Source organism: Esox lucius, chromosome 15 (assembly GCF_011004845.1).
Source record: "Esox lucius isolate fEsoLuc1 chromosome 15, fEsoLuc1.pri, whole genome shotgun sequence".
NCBI classification, from domain to species: Eukaryota; Metazoa; Chordata; class Actinopteri; order Esociformes; family Esocidae; genus Esox; species Esox lucius.
This window is the reverse complement of record NC_047583.1, coordinates 33,925,344-33,942,391: the sequence shown is the minus strand read 5'-3', so window position 1 is coordinate 33,942,391 and position 17,048 is coordinate 33,925,344. Positions and strand designations below refer to the sequence as shown.

The 17,048-nt window shown below is 42.5% G+C and overlaps 1 protein-coding gene across 3 annotated transcripts in view; it reads right to left on the bottom strand.

Moving 5' to 3' along the window:
* The window catches only part of LOC105031273 (protein FAM184A), a 249,226-nt gene that overhangs the window by 174,984 nt on the left and 57,194 nt on the right, over positions 1 to 17,048 (bottom strand). For all 3 annotated transcript variants that reach the window (XM_020044400.2, XM_013132781.3, XM_029125749.2), the window contains exon 7: positions 12,712 to 12,873. In XM_020044400.2, the coding sequence (XP_019899959.2) occupies positions 12,712 to 12,873 (162 nt within the window). The remainder of the gene's footprint in view (positions 1 to 12,711; positions 12,874 to 17,048) is intronic.

The following is a 17,048-nucleotide window of genomic DNA, read 5'->3' as shown; positions in this document are numbered from 1 at the left end:
TGGGAATGTACAAACATGATAATCTATGATTACGGATGGGAAATAGTACATTTCCAACTGTTTTCTGACATATAAGCTAACATCTGCTCTAGTTAACACAGCTGCATCTTCCCAGATAACATTCAGATCTATGAAATCAGGCTGTTTTAGGCTCCAAATAACTAGCTTGCTGGTTAAGTAGCATTAAACTGACATATTTACGATGCAGTTGTGAACACACCCAACACCACCTACCTACATCCTCACCTTTGTTGTTGAACTTGACTGAAACTGGGTCAGACTCAAACACATGCTACAGTGGTACAATGTGCTCCCCCTCATGATCCGTTCGGATTGTAATGAGGGAATCAAATGACTGATGAGTTCATAAAAGTCAAGAACCCATAACTAATGACCAGACTGGAATCAAATGACTGATGACCCACATGCCTCAAAGTGGATGACCTGGAGGGATCAGCCAATGAATTTGGAAGTCCCAATACCAAGCTGATTACTGAACAATGTCAGAAGCCCTCAAACTCACTGCTTTTGCGCTCACAAACGTGTTAAACAATATATATATACATACACACAGCTCCGGAAAAAATGTAGAGACCACTGTTCCTCACTCAAAACCTTCCTTTTAAACTTTTTTGGAAAGGAAAGAAAAAGGTGCAGTGGTATCTTAATGTTTTCCAGAGCTGTATATATATACACACACAGAGACACACACTACCAGTCGCCTAGAAATGTACTTCTTCTAGAAAGAAAAGCATTTTTGTCCATTAAAATAAAAAAAATTAACAGAAGTGATGATCATACAGTGTTGACATTGTTAATGTTGTAAATGAATATTATATCTGGAAACGGCTGATTTTCAATGCAATGGAATATCTACATAGGCGTACAGAGGCCCATTATCAGCAACTATCACTCCTGTGTTCCAATGGCACGTTGTGTTTGCTAATCCAAGTTTGTCATTTTAAAAGGCTAATTGATCATTAGAAAACCCAGAGTTTTTCCTCCGTCCAGTGTCAGTGTTCTTTTGTCCATCTTAATAATTTCTTTTTATTGGCCAGTCAGATTTATGGCTTTTTCTTTGCAACTCTGCCTAGAAGGCCGGCATCCTCGAATTGCCCCTTCAGTGTTGACTTAATATTTAATTAAGCTGCCTTTTGAGGACCTGTGAAGCATCTGTTTCTCAGACTAAACACTAATGTATTTGTCCTCTTGATCAGTTGTGTACCAGGACCTAACACTCTTTCTATTCTGGTTAGAGCTAGTTTGAGCAATTCTGTGAAGGGAGTATCTTCAGTTTCTTGTCAATTTCTTGCATGGAACAGTTTAATCCAACACCGTCTCCCCCTCACTTCATCATGGACACCGGTTTTCATTAATTATTGCCCACACCTGTTTTCCCTCATCACTCACCCAATTGAAGTTCCGCCTTCCCCATTGTGTCCTGTTGTTCTTTGTTTTTGTTATAACAAATGTAATGTTGTTACGTTTTTGTTTCGTGTTTTATTGCCGGACCCGGCCAAGAGCGAATATCTCTTACTGAGTACCTGACTGACAGAGTGCCTGATTGACTGACTACACATTGTTAAATAGTGTAGTGGTGAGAGACGCAGATCTTGCCACTGGCAAAACAAATTAGGCGTTAGAATTGCTCAGACTAAACCTTTGCTGGCTACAAGCTTCTGTGGCTACATTATAGGAAGTCTAAATTATACTGTTTATGGTTATACTGCGATGGACAAACTGAACTTACAACGAACATATCGCTTTTGATTTCGATTGACAGCCTAGTTCACATAGCATTTGAGGTTGCAAATGCTACCTCATTCCTTCAGTTTGCCTCACATGCGCATCTAAAATGCCTTTTAGATTCCACTTGCAACATACACTATAGTTAATACTTGTGCATTTTCTGCCCTCCTCTGCTTGCCTTAATTGCATAATTAGTATTGCCATTTGTACTGCATTTGCACTCATTGCACATTTATACATTCCACTTGTAATATACATATACATAATACTTGTAAATACTTCTGCCCTCATGTATTTGCTCTTGTGGTTAGTGTTAACTTTACTTCAACATCTGCATCAATAATGTCCCCAACCATAAACGAATAAAGGCCTTCCCCAACAAGAAGCTGTGAAGGAACAGAGAGGTCCAACAACTGCTAAAGGCACGCAACGCTGCTTTCAGATCTGGCGATGCAGAGGCCAACAGCTCATCCAGGGCCAACCTGAAAAGGGGCATCAAGATGGTTAAAAATGACCACAAACTGCGGATTGAGGAGCACTTTAACAACAACTCTGAACCCCAACGCAGGTGTTAGGGCATCCAAGCCATCACAGACTACCGGCCAAAGAATCCTACCCCCACAGCTAGCGATGTTTCCATCACCAACAAGTTAAACAGGTTCTACGCCCGCTTCAACAGAAACAACAAAGAGCCAGCCATTAAAAGCTGAACTCCCCCAGATGATGCCCCCCTCAGACATCTGCACTGAGCAGGGTGATGAGGTCACCAGGTGTGTACTCAGAGCATGTGCTGGGCAGCTGGCCAAGGTCTTTACTACATTGTCACACTCACCACTACAGAGGAAACCATCTGCACAGCTTTACACTCTGCCCTGACCCACCTGGACAAAACACCTATGTGAGAATGCTATTCATAAACATCAGCTCAGCATTAGATATGGTCATCCCCTCTAGGCTGGTCAACAAACTCCATGACCTCAGGATCATCCCCTCTCTCTGCAACTGGACGTCGGACTTTCTAACTAACAGACCCCAGTCTCTCAGGTTAGACAACTTCACCTCCTCCACCCAAAACCTGAACACTGGTTTCCAACAAGCCTGTGTGCTGAGCCCCCTCCTGTACTCCCTCTTCACCCATGAGTGCATTCCTTGTGGTGGGCCTGATCAGTGACAATGACGAGTCAGCCTACAGGGAGGAGTTCAAGCACTTGGTGCCATGGTAAGCTGGCAACAACATCCTGGCCCTCAATGCAAAGAAAACCAAAGAGCTCATTGTGTATTATAGGAAGTCAAAAGGCTGCATGTGTCCAGCTTCAAATTCCTGGATGTCCAAATCTCTGAGGACCTCTTCTGGACCCTCAACACCTCAGCCCTGGTCAAAAAGGCACAGCAGCGCCTGTACTTTTTGAGGAGGCTGCAGAAAGCCTGCCTGTTTGTCACGACTCCCGGGACTCAGGACAGAGGTAGGATCCAGAAGCAGATACAGACACCGGGGTAAAAGGACAATGATGATGATTATTGTAGTAGTCGGAGATGACAGTGGAGATACGTAAGAATTACGTAGGCGGGTATGAATGTATTGTTGGAGGGTGGATAGTGGGTAGCAGAGGTACGAAGTCCGGGAGGCAAGAATGGTCGAATGGTCAGGCAGGGTTCAGTTAACAAATCGGGGAGTCAATACAGGGGAAGGTCGATAACGGGAAGGCAGATGCAGGACGGGTCTCGCAATAAGGGTCTGGAAACGACGGAAAAAACACGGTGAGCAGAAGACAACAAATAAAACAGGATACTAGGGGAATTCGGATAGCTTGCTTAATTAAGTAGAGAACACTATGATAATTACGTGGCTGTACAATAATCCGGCAGGGACTGAAAGCAGAACTCTCCTATTTATGTCCATCCCTTTATGACCACCATGTACCCATCCTCTGATGGCTACTTCCAGCAGGATCATGCACCATGTAACAAAGCTCGAATCATTTCAAATTGGTTTCTTGAACATGACAATGAGTTCACTGTACTGAAATGGCCCCCACAGTCACCAGATCTCAACCCAATAGAGCATCTTTGGGATGTGGTGGAACGGGAGCTTCATGCCCTGGATGTGCATCCCACAAATCTCCATCAACTTCAAGATGCTATCCTATCAATATGGGCCAACATTTCTAAAGAATGCTTTCAGCACCTTGTTGAATCAATGCCACGAAGAATTAAGGCAGTTCTGAAGGCGAAAGGGGGTCAAACACAGTATTAGTATGGTGTTCCTAATAATCCTTTAGGTGAGTGTATATTGTGATGCGTTTTTTATAAAAAATTTCCCAGGATATTTTGTCCATAATAAATATGACAATTTCACTTGTGGATGTTAAAGCTTGTTATGTTTTTAGCTCTTGAAAGCCAGTTACCAACCTGCTTAATGGGTTCTAGTAGCAGAAAAGACAGCTAAATATTTTCCCGCTTGTGAAAAGGAGTTGGACCAACAAGGTGTGAGAAAGCATGTCTTTTTCCCTGATATACTTTTGTTAGAGGACACAACACGGAGTACTGCTTTGCAAATATGTGCCATTTTCTTTCCTTGCTTGGAAACTGCACAAAGGTCAATGGTTGGACATCTGGTGTTCATTACCCCACACATCCCCCATACATTTTGTCCATACATTCCTGTATGGGTCCAAGGAACATAGGGAGGGTGGAACATACATTGCACTTATATGATTGGAAGACAGCCAGTGTGATATAGGTTTGTCTAGTATATATATGCTGTTAAAAACAAAGACATTTGGAGAAGCACAGAGACATCTGGAAAGACCACGAAGAGAGAGATCGGAAGAAGGTAGAACATCTAAGACAGACGTACTATATTTTGTGAATAAACAACAAGGAACGCTTCTCCCCCTGACTTGGGTCCTTTATTATTCTACAAAAGAGCCATAAGCCAACAGTTGGTAGCCGAGACCCGGATAGGTTGGGTTCTGAGATCAAATTCATCAAACATCCATCGTTGATCAAGAGGAAAATATTGCTGACAGTGCACACCCATTTGGGAGTTGGTTTCCTCATCCTCTGACAGTGGTTGGTGAGTCAGAATCTACACCTTTTAAAGAACCAATGGTCAGGTTATATGTTGTGATAGTACATGCAATTGAGTGATATGTATCCAAGTACACTATCTGTAGTGTGAAATCTTCCCTGTTGTGATGGGAAGTGCTTACTAGACTGAGTAGTAAGTGACACATGTGTAAAGTCCTAATATAGGCCACTGTTTAGTGCAAAGCTTCGTTATTCATCTAGGAGTCCTTGTTATTTGGATAGCAGGTTGACACGTGTGTAGTAATTACAATAATAATCGTGTACAAGTAAGGTGAAGAAAAGAAATGTCTTTAATTGAAAAAACAACATTAGAAAGAAAGGGGACTGCAGCCCCGACTAATATTACAATTGAGGAAATCACTAAATCATTAGCTGATGACATAAAAAAAGCCTGAAATTAGATGAGTGTCTCCAAGAGATATTGAAAAAATATGCCATTATTCCAGGAAAAGTTAATTCATGGAATCTTTCTGATATACACAAAACATGGGGAAAATTTCAGAGAATGTCTGATGGATTACAAAAAACACGCTGGTCGTTGATTGTATTATCAGAGATCAGGAAAAGGAATGATACATTTCTTAAAGATAACCATGAAAAAGCTGTGAGAAAGGAGAAAGAAAATGTTAGGGCGTTGGCTGAACAGAAGCAGAAAAAGGAGGAGGAACTGAACAAGCTGAAGGGAGAGAGAGTGGACAAAGTGGCTCCTCCCTCAGTTAAAATAACCCCCTCCTCATTGTACCCACAAGCTGAAATGAAAAAAGCAGCCAAGGCATCAGGTATCTGGGATCCAACATGGAGTGACCTCCCTGGCTGGGACTCTTTAGACTCAGATGACGATTGTAATGATGACGAAATAAATGTCAGACCTCTGAAGTCCAAGTTAGTGAGACCAGACAAAGGGGGAAAGAAGGTTTTAATGACCTATCATAACCCTGCTGAACCAAAACAACTTAATGAATGGTCTAAACATTTAAAACATCCCTGTGAGGTGGGAATGAAGACATGGGATGCTATTAAACGCTACAAGACAATCTACAATTTGCATCCCATGGATGGAGTGCAACTCCTTGGGTTTGTTTTGACAAACTGTGAATCCATTCTGTTACAAGACAAGGTTGTTACTGCATTAGGTGTGGACGGCCAAGATAACAGAAGTGGATGGAAGGCAGTACAGGCATATGTCAAAGACTTGACCAATGTCACCACAAATTGGGGAGAGATAACCAGATGTGTTCAAAAGCCAAAGGAATCATTCTTAGATTTTGAAGAACGATTTAAGGCTATTGTGATCAGACACAGTGGTTTAACTGGAGTGGAGGATGATGATGCGCACACTGACATAAAAAATGGCGCAATCCATACATGAAGATCTGAGAAAAACATATGTTGCTACTACTAAAAACTGGGATAAAGCTACATATGGAGAAACAGCTGACGCTTTAGCAAGACTGGATAGAGACATGAATCAACACAATGTCACTAAGACACCTGTCATCAGGTAGAAAATGCAGGTAGAAAACGCATCTAAAGCAATTCAAAATCGACCAAGTAAGATACAAGGAGCGGGTTACTACTGTGGAATCCCTGGCCACAGGGAACAGGATTGTTATAAGAAGAACAAAAGGGCCAAGACCGGGTCAAACAGAAACCAAGGTACTTGGAAAAAGGACAACAATCCTAATGACACAATGTTAATGCAAAAATGTAAAGATCTCACTCATGAGCAACATCAAAGGTTGGTGGAAGCGGTGGAGGGAAACTAACAGACCCCCTCTTACGGCCCATCTCTGCTGGGGTACACATGAAGTCTGATGAGATATATGTGAATATGCTGGTTAACAACTACCCGATTGATTTTTTAGTGGACACAGGAGCTGAAGTTACTGTGATGCCTACATCCTATGTAAAACACATACATCCTGTGTACAACGGCAAGAAGATGAGAGCTACGGGTGTGGGAGGGGGGAAAACAGACATGCAACAAACAGAACCATTATCATTTTCTATTGGTCCAATGACGATTGATGCTGAGATATGGGTTGGTCCGTTTGATCAGCCTATCTTGGGCCTTGATGTTATCATGAAACTGGACTCCACATTGGACATCGATGAAGGAAAGGTGACATGGCGAATCAGAAAGGTTGAAACAACAAATTTGAAAGACCACCCTATATGGACCACCAAAAAGAATGAGTGTGGTAAATTGGATATGGACCCTGTATGCCTTATAGGTGAAGCACCGCCTTGCACAAAACAATACCCTATCAGTAAAGAAGCCATGGCTGCAACCAAGGTAGTTATTGGAGATTTACATAACATGGGTGTTGTGGAAAAGACACATTCTGCATCGAATAGCCCGGTCTGGCAGGTGAAAAAACCAACAGGTGCATGGCGTGTGACTGTAGACTACAGGAACGCAAATGAAACAATTTCCAAACTCACCCCACTGGTGGCAGACACATCTATTATTTTCACCTCACTGTCACCTGAACACTGTTTTTTCTGTGATTGACATGGCTAATGGCTTTTGGTCAGTACCATTACATTCTGATGTCAGACCATGGCTAGCCTTTACTGTAGACAGTCAGCAGTATCAATGGACATGCCTACCGCAGGGTCTACACAATATCCCCTCCATATACCATCAGGCGTTGCAGAAGCATCTACAAGACTTGCCTCCAATGTCCTCAGTTGTCATACAATATGTGGATGACATCCTATTGGCATCTGAAGATGAAATGACACATGCACGGGACCTCCAAACACTTCTGGACCATCTACATGCAAAAAGTCACAAGGCCAGCCCTGACAAAGCACAAATCATGCAGCCACAGGTCACCCATCTAGGGCAGCTAGTCTCACTGCGGCCATTCAAGCTGCAAAGGAACCCACTACCATTAAAGATGTATGTTCTTTCATGGGCCTGTGTAACTACAACCGATGTTGGGTGGATTCGTTTGCTGAAATAGCACAACCCCTCAATGATCTCCTGAAGGGTGACCCTGACTCAAAGGATCCAGTTCAGTTCACAGAACAACAGAAAGATGCCTTTGTCAAACTCAAGATGGCACTGTTGTCAGTACCTGCTCTGGGCATTCCTGACTCAGGACAGCCATTCACCCTTTTTGTGGCTGAAAAAGATGGCTACATGACATCAGTTCTGACACAAGACCATGGAGATCGCCAAAAGTGGGTTACTACTCTAAGAAATTGGATGATGTAGCCTTAGGCTGGGGTCCTTGTCTGAGAGCTATGTAGGCCACCTACATTGCTGTATCCCTGGTATCACCTCTTGTTCTTGACCCAACAGCGTATCATCAAATGCCCACATGCTGTGCACACTCTCTTGACTATGAACCGAGCTGCACAAGTTACAGCTGCACGCTGGAACAAATGGTCCACAGTCTTAGAGGCGCCTAATATCAACATAAAGCGTGGTACACCCTCTAATCCTGCCACCTTGATGCTCCCGCCTGATTCCACATTGCTTGAACACGACTGTTGTGAGTTGGTTTTGGACCAGCTCTGTGATGAATTCACGAAAGTCCATCCTCTTGTGAATCCTGAACTTGTTTTCTATACTGACGGTTCCAGCATTGTGGAGGGGGGAGAGAGGAAGGCGGGATGGGCAGTTACTACATCAAGTGATGTAGTGGCATCTGGTGTTTTACCAGTAGGAACTTCAGCACAAGTTGCAGAGCTAGTGGATCTGACAGAAGCATGTAAACAGGCTGAAGGGAAAACTGCTAACATCTACACTGATTCAAGGTATGCATTTGGCGTCACACATGATTTTGGAAAAATCTGGAAGAATAGAGGATTCATGACATCACTGGGGGCTCCCGTGAAGAATGGACCAGAAGTAATGGCACTACTGGAAGCTCTCCAGTCACCAGTTCAAGTTGCAATCATGAAAACAAAAGCACATGGCAAGATTCTCACAGAAGAGAACAAAGGCAATGATCTGGCGGATAGGGCTGCGAAGGCAGCTGCCAAGCGGACACCACTATCACCCAGACTCATGAGAAGATATACATTGGACACTCTCCAACACATCAAAGAAATGCAGAACAATGCACCAAAAGATGAAGTATGGGAATGGATGTCTGCAGGATGCAAACTCAACAAAGAAGGTGTGTGGAAATACAACCTTAGGTGGGTAGCACCAAACACACTCCTCCCACACCTAATAACTCAGATTCACTCTTTGGGAAATGTTGGCGTTGACAAAATAATCTACCGTTTCGTTGGAAAATGGTAGAACCCTGGTGTGCGGAAGGAAGCTGAAACTATCGTAGCAAACTACAACATCTGTATGGGAAACAATACAAAGGAAAAAGTGAAAGCTCAGACACGTCGGGCACCTGCCCCGCCAGGACCCTTCAGACACTTACAGCTTGACTACATTACTCTGCCTAAGAGTAAAGGATTTGAAGACGTGTTGGTAATTGTTGACCGTTTCTCACAATGGGTGGAGGCTTATCCTACCAAGAATGGGACAGCACAGCACACAGCAAAAGTTCTGATCCGATAAATAATTCCCAGATGGGGATTACCGGAACAATTGGACTCTGATCAAGGAACTCACTTTACTGGGAAAGTGTGTCAGGAGGTAGCCCGCCTCCTGGGCATAGACTGGCGACTACATTGCCCTTACCATCCACAATCAAGTGGTCATGTGGAACGCCAAAACCAGGTTGTGAAGAGCAGATTAGCAAAAATGCATCAAGAAGGAATAGCGTGGCCTGATGCGCTGCCTACCGTCTTGTGCTGTATAAAAGCTACACACAACAAGACTACAGGTTTAAGTCCGTTTGAGGTTGTCACAGGCAGGCCTATGTCACTCCCAGGCACTCTAGACCTGAGAAAAGCAGATATACACATCTTGAGTGATACTATGGTTAATTACTGTATGCAACTGTCAGAATTAGTAGCAGAGGCAGACAAAAAAGGTCAAGGAAGTGTGGGGAACAACCCCTGAGGGGGGACATGATGTAGTGCCAGAACAATGGGTAATGATAAAGAAACACCTTACAGAGACATTAGGAGCTAAGTGGGAAGGCCCTTACCAAGTTTTACTTGTCACTAGATCAGCAGTGAAGGTACAGGGTAAACCGAGGTGGATACATGTTACTCATTGCAAAGTGGTACAACATGACGAAGAGCAGAGCCTTGAGACTACAGAACCGGTTGCAATAGGCAACCGGGGGCCCATCTTGGGTGAAGATGCATAGAAAGGGATCAGAATCTGATACATTTTTATGCAACCACTGCAACTGTCATTTAGCAAAATTGAGGCTGATTATCTACCTTTTACATAGAAACACCCATACTCTCACTTTCTCTCTTTGTTCTTTTTGCAGGTTATGCAGATTATCTACCTGAACCTACGACAACACAAACTGTATCCTGGTCTTTCCTGACTCTACACAGATAAAGTGACATATGGGATCAGCATCAAGACCATCCTAATTGACCAACGGACAGGAAGAAGAATTCTTCACAATTGTTATGTGCCAAATAGAACCGTTGTGATTGATATTTGTGTTGGATTAAATACTAGTTAGGAATTAGTTAGCCACTAGGGAAGTAGATTCTTACACTACTGAGGTATATAGATCACGATGTTCATGGTAATTGTTTCTTTGTGTTTCCTGGTGGTACAGTGTGGTGGTGCTCTAGTCCCAAACATTGATGCACATAGACACAAGGATGGTCATCATGGAATTAATACATTTTTGGCCCTACAATTTGCCAGGACGATTAACCAGAGTAGTTGTTGGATTTGTACCCATACACCGTTCACTGCTAAAGGAGGTATTCCCTTAGGAGTCATTCTATTCAATCAGTCTGAGATGTTAGGGATCTGAAGAGACCTCAGTTGGTTAAAATTTTCTATATGCAATAATTGGGGTGTTAATGACAGCTACTTGCACTCTCGCGGACCAAATTCTTCTGAGGGAACCTAAACGATCTGGATGCATTTCCGTTCAGGATCATGTAACATCTTTAGGTGTGCCTGTGAAATCATGGCGTCATAGTTGCCAGCCTTTGATAGAAACAGCCCTGATTTCTGGCGTCATCCGTCACATATAGTAGTTACTAATCCACCTAGGGGATGGTTGTGTATACAGCGAGAACAATCCAAAAGCCTAATGGACCAATATTCGAATGCTTTTGTGTTTGTAGGCCGAAGTTATTGCAACCAAACAGCGGATCTCTCTATATGTGATGGTACTACTATCCCTGAGTGTTTGATGTATGCCAATATAACCCTCCATAATGGCACTGAATCTGTATTTTATGCTAACACCTTAGGCAACTTAATAACTACGGGTATGATTGCTCCTAATGGAACTCATTTCATTTGTGGCCCCAATGCCTATCCATGGCTCCCACCTTTATGGCGAGGATCATGTTATTTGGGTTATGTGATTCCACGTGAGTACATAGTCTCCCTTTAAAACACGACATATACGATCCATCACAGAAACTAAAAGGTTTTTTGCTATTGCATTCCCTTCCTATGGCACTGCCATGTTGGCAAGAGTATTAGTATGGCTAGCTCTTTGGAGGCTTTAGCTAACATGACCTCTGAAAGTCAGAAATTGCAGTCAGCTGAAATGGTTGCCCTTCGTACTGTTGCAATGCAAAATAGACTTGCTCTTGATTACATGGGGGGAACCTGTGCAGTTATCGGGACTGAGTGTTGTACCTACATACCTGATAACTCTGAAGAACTGACTGATTTGTCTGGTAAGATCCGTGAGGAAGGTGCTAAATACAATAATTACAATCCTGATGATTTAGGTTTTTCTACATGGTTGTCATCTATTTTTGGTAAATTGGGAGGTTCTCTGCTGACCATGATTATGCCAGTGGTGGTTGTAGTGTTGGTCTTTTTTATCTTAATAACACTTGCCAAGTGTGCTGTCGACAGGTGTCTGTCACTCAAAGTAAGGCGCATACTCCCACGGGACCTACACGATCACAGGCCGTGCCCGTATCAGCTCCAGTGTGCCCAAGGTGGCTGTGATACCTGTGCTGACCAACAACGTTCTCCCTCACAGGATTGTGTTGTAAAGGAAAAGAGTACCATCACGCCCACCGTCTATCTCTAATTTTAATATGCATATATAGGTAACCACAAGTGTACCTCTTACGTCATTAGGATGTGAGATGAATTAGCTCACCTTATTATTAGTAACTGTTTTCCTTCTCTTATTTTTACATGGGTAGTGTTATTATTCTTTACAGACTTGTTGTTATGACATGTAAATGTAGTGCTTTAATGTCATAGGGGGGAATTGTGAGAAAGCATGTCTTTTTCCTGATATACTTTTGTTAGAGGACACAACACGGAGTACTGCTTTGCAAATATGTGCCATTTTCTTTCTTTGCTTGGAAACTGCACAAAGGTCAATGGTTGGACATCTGGTGTTCATTACCCCTCACATCCCCCATACATTTTGTCCATACATTCCTGTATGGGTCCAAGGAACATAGGGAGGGTGGAACATACATTGCACTTATATGATTGGAAGACAGCCAGTGTGATATAGGTTTGTCTAGTATATATATGCTGTTAAAGACAAAGACATTTGGAGAAGCACAGAGACATCTGGAAAGACCACGAAGACAGAGATCGGAAGAAGGCAGAACATCTAAGACAGACATGTACTATATTTTGTGAATAAACAACAAGGAACACTTCTCCCCCTGACTTGGGTCCTTTATTATTCTACAAAAGAGCCATAAGCCAACAAAGGGTATCATTTCATTAAAAGGTTTATCAGAAGGTGTCAACACAAAAGGTGTCCTAAAGTTGTCAAGTATTTTTGACAATGTAAAGGTTGTTTTGGCCCTTACCTGCAGGTCAGTAAGAAGGTTGCTGGTCTCTCTCACTCTGGCCCTGGTGGCATCCAGCTCAATGCATAGTTTCTCCTGGGTGTCCTTCAGACTGGAGATGCGGCTGTGCGCAGAGCCAAGGTTTTGCTCACTTTCCTTCACCAACTCCTGAAGATGTGACACCTATGTGGATGGCAAGGAGGATATCATCCAAACTACGGAACAAATAAGCAGGAGTGAGAAAGAGGAACAGACACAGCAATGGGGCTGGGTCTTTCAGAATATCTATCTGACCAGAGGAGGTACAATTTGCATTGATTTCATACATATGTTATGCTAAAGGTAGTTTGCCGTACATGTGCAATAGTGCTATGGTGACAGAGAGCACGATGGGAGAAGGTATGATAAATCAAGTAAATAAAGTTTGCTGTAATGAATGTTAATAAATTATTTAAAAACTTCAACTGTTTAAAAGGGCTTTTGTAAAGGGTTTATGAAATCTGGGTAACACTTTATAATAAGGTGCCCTTTGTAAAGGGTTTATGAAGGATTTATAATGATGCTTTTAATGGTTGTATCATCATTTGTTAATGTATTATATATAATTTATAAACCATTAAAACACATTGCTCAAAATAGTGCGATAGCTGATCTTTTCTTGCTAAATTATGAGACAATATTTTCTTTCAGTTATTAAGTATTTCTAAAGCATTTACAACTGCTTCTATGATAAACCATTATGTATCTGGTTGTAAATGTTTGCAGTTGAACAATGCAGTTTTTTGCTGGTTTTTTTTCCCACTTCTGGGTATGACGCGTTGTTGCTGTCCCATGAACAGGGGTTGTTTTTTCAACTAATGATGTCTAATGAAGTCTTGAAGTTACAAGCAGGCTTGTAATTTTGCTATTTTAGGGGCAAGGCCATTTGGTGTCACAAAAATGTTTAGGGCACAAAGGCCACACGCCAGGGCACTAAGGCCATTGAGTGAAATAGCTAGGAGGCTTTGGAGCTTACAAATAATCAGAATTGCTGATAAGGAACAAGAAACCAGGCAAGCCTAGTTCAGCCGGCCCGCAATAAAAAGCATTGATCGTTGTTGCCCTCCCAAGATTCAAACCCGGAACGTCCATATGAAATGCTGTGTCTTTAACCACTACACCACCAAGCTATACATCTGCCAAGTGTCAATATAGTCTCTGGACATTATATAATTCTGTCACGCAGAATTCTGTCAACATCACATCAAGTTTGAATATGTCTTTAGACACCATTAAACATTGTACTGAATAACTGACACAACGGTGAACGAGTGGGGACCCAAATGCGGACACAGAGGCAGAGGAGGGCGGTCCAAAGTATTTATTGAACAAACAGGTAGTGGGCAGGCTCATAGTGGTGGACAGGCAGGGGTTGTTATCGGAAGATCAGATGGTCGAAGGTGCAGGGGAGGGCAGGCAGGCTCGTAATCCGAAAAACAGGCAAGGGTCGTAACCGGGGAATGGAAGGACAGGAAGAATGGAGAATGCAACACATAGAACGCTGGAAATGACTGTACAAGACAAGACGATCTGGCAACTGCCAAACAGAGAACAGGGTTTAAATACACAGGGTTAATAGGGAACTGGGAACACCTGGTGAGGGGCGTGGACAAGACAACAGGTGAAACACATCATGACAGTAACATTTCTTATTAAGTTTTCCTCCACCACAAATAGCATCTACTAACTGTATGGCTTTTGCCACTGGCTGTTATAACAGCTTATTAGCCATTCGTGAATGATATTGAAAATCCACCAGAAATAGTCCCAATATAACAGTAAACAGTTTAATAATTGAACAGTGAGAGACAGAATAACAACAAAAAAATCCAGAAAAATGCATGTCAAAAGTGTTATAAATTGATTTGCATTTTAATGAGTGAAATAAGTATTCGACCCCTCAGCAAAATATGACATAGTACTTGGTGGCAAAACCCTTGTTGGCAATCACAGAGGTCAGACGTTTCTTGTAGTTGGCCACCAGGTTTGTACACATCTCAGGAGGGATTTTGTCCCACTCCTCTTTGCAGATCTTCTCCAAGTCATTAAGGTTTCAAGGCTGACGTTTGGCAACTCGAACCTTTAGCTCCCTCTGCAGATTTTCTATGGGATTAAGGTCTGGAGACTGGCTAGGCCACTCCAAGCCTTAATGTGCTTCTTCTTGAGCCACTTCTTTGTTGTCTTGGGCGTTGGTTTTGGGTCATTGTCATGCTGGAATACCCATCCACGACCCATATTCAATGCCCTGGCTGAGGGAAGGAGGTTCTCACCCAGGATTTCACGATACATGTCCCCGTCCATCGTTTCTTTGATGCAGTGAAGTTGTCCTGTCCCCTTAGCATAAAAACACCCCCAAAGGATAATGTTTCCACCTCCATATTTGACGGTGGGGATGGTGTTCTTGGGGTCATAGGCAACATTCCTCCTCCTCCAAACACGGCGAGTTGAGTAGACGCCAAAGAGCTCGATTTTGGTCTCATCTGACCACAGCACTTTCACCAAGTTCTCCTCTGAATCATTCAGATGTTCATTGGCAAGCTTCAGACTGACCTGTACATGTGCTTTCTTGAGAAGGGGGACATTGTGGGCTCTGCAGGATTTCAGTCCTTCACGGTGTAGTGTGTTACCAATTGTTTTCTTGGTGACTATGGTCCCAGCTGCCTTGAGATCATTGAGAAGATCCTCCCGTGTAGTTTCATGGCTGATTCCTCACTGTTCTCATGATCATTGCAACTCCACAAGGTGAGAGCCCCGGACCAAGGGAGATTTAAAGTTATTTTGTGTTTCTTCCATTTGCAAATAATCACACCAACTGTTGTCACCTTCTCACCAAGCTGCTTGGCGATGGTCTTGTAGCTCATTCCAGCCTTGTGTAGGTCTACAATCTTGTCCCTGACATCCTTGGACAGCTATTTGGAGAGTTTGAAATCTGATTGATTGCTTCTGTGAACAATTGCCTTTTACACTGGTAACAGGCTGAGATTAGGAGCACTCCCTTAAAGAGTGTGGTCCTAATCTCAGCTCGTTACCTGTATAAAAGACACCTGGGAGCCAGAAATCTTTCTGATTGAGAGGGGATGAAATACTTATTTCACTCATTAAAATGCAAATCAATTTATATATTTTTTTTACATGCGTTTGTCTGGATTTTTCTTTTGTTATTCTGTCTATCACTGTTCAGATAAACCTACCATTGAAATTATAGACTGATCATTTCTTTGTCAGTGGGCAAAAGTACAAAATCAGCAGGTGATCAAATAAGGTTTTCCATCACTGTATTCCCTTAAACTTTTCAATTATGGCTTTTATTGTGATAAAGAATATCTGAGTGCTGCCAGCAAAATATCCTGCTTCTAAGATTACGCTAATGAAGCCTCGAATGGCCATCACTAGGTGACAATAACTGACTTTTTAATCAAGTGAAAAGATAAGATATTTGGGGCCTCACGGCCAGATTGAAGGGTAACGACAGCCATAGCCAAAGTAAACAACTGAAATCACAGGCTGTTCCAACTTGCGTGAACTTCATCACGGCAACCCATAATATGACTAAGTAGTGTTTATGGCCCCCACGTGCTTGGACATGCTCCTTGGACATGGTCCCGCCTCATGCTACCAGTAGTGACAAGGACACTAACAAAAAGCAAAACTAAAGAAGAATTGATCAGGAAGTATAAGGAGAGAGCAATTGTCTGTGGCCACCACCTGCAAAACAAATCATGCCCAACCAGAAAGCATTCATCAGTAAAAGAGAGTAATCCCTGTTTAGCAACCACAATAAAGCTCTTTGGTGCCTGACCTACTGTGTGCAGTTACTTGAGCAAGATTGAGGATAAATAAATAAATAAAAAATTGGGCAATGTTGTAGCAATGACAGTGTGATTGCTCAGAGGACCTCACGGATCTTGTCACGCTTGATGTCCACCAATTCTAGAGGCTGTAGGATGGATTAAGGTTTGCTCCTGTATATAATGGTTTTTGGATATTAAATTGTTGATTTTGTGATGTGGTCAACTTAGTAAATGCATTTTCCCTTGTACTATTCCCTGTGCACGTTGGTTCAAATTGGCTGCATTTTGAATTCTTTGGTGGAATATATATTTGGTCTTGTTCACCAATATTGTTTTTATTAGCCAGGGTTTGCTTTGTTTGGTGTACACTTGAGCCAAACGGCATTCACTGTGTCGTTGATGAGTTTCTCTGGTCCACTCTACCCGTCTTTGTTAAAAATACGATTTCTGAAATCTAAACCGAGTGAAAAATGTTATATTTGTACAATGATGATTTTTAAATTTGGTCAAATATAGTCTCATGGTTTT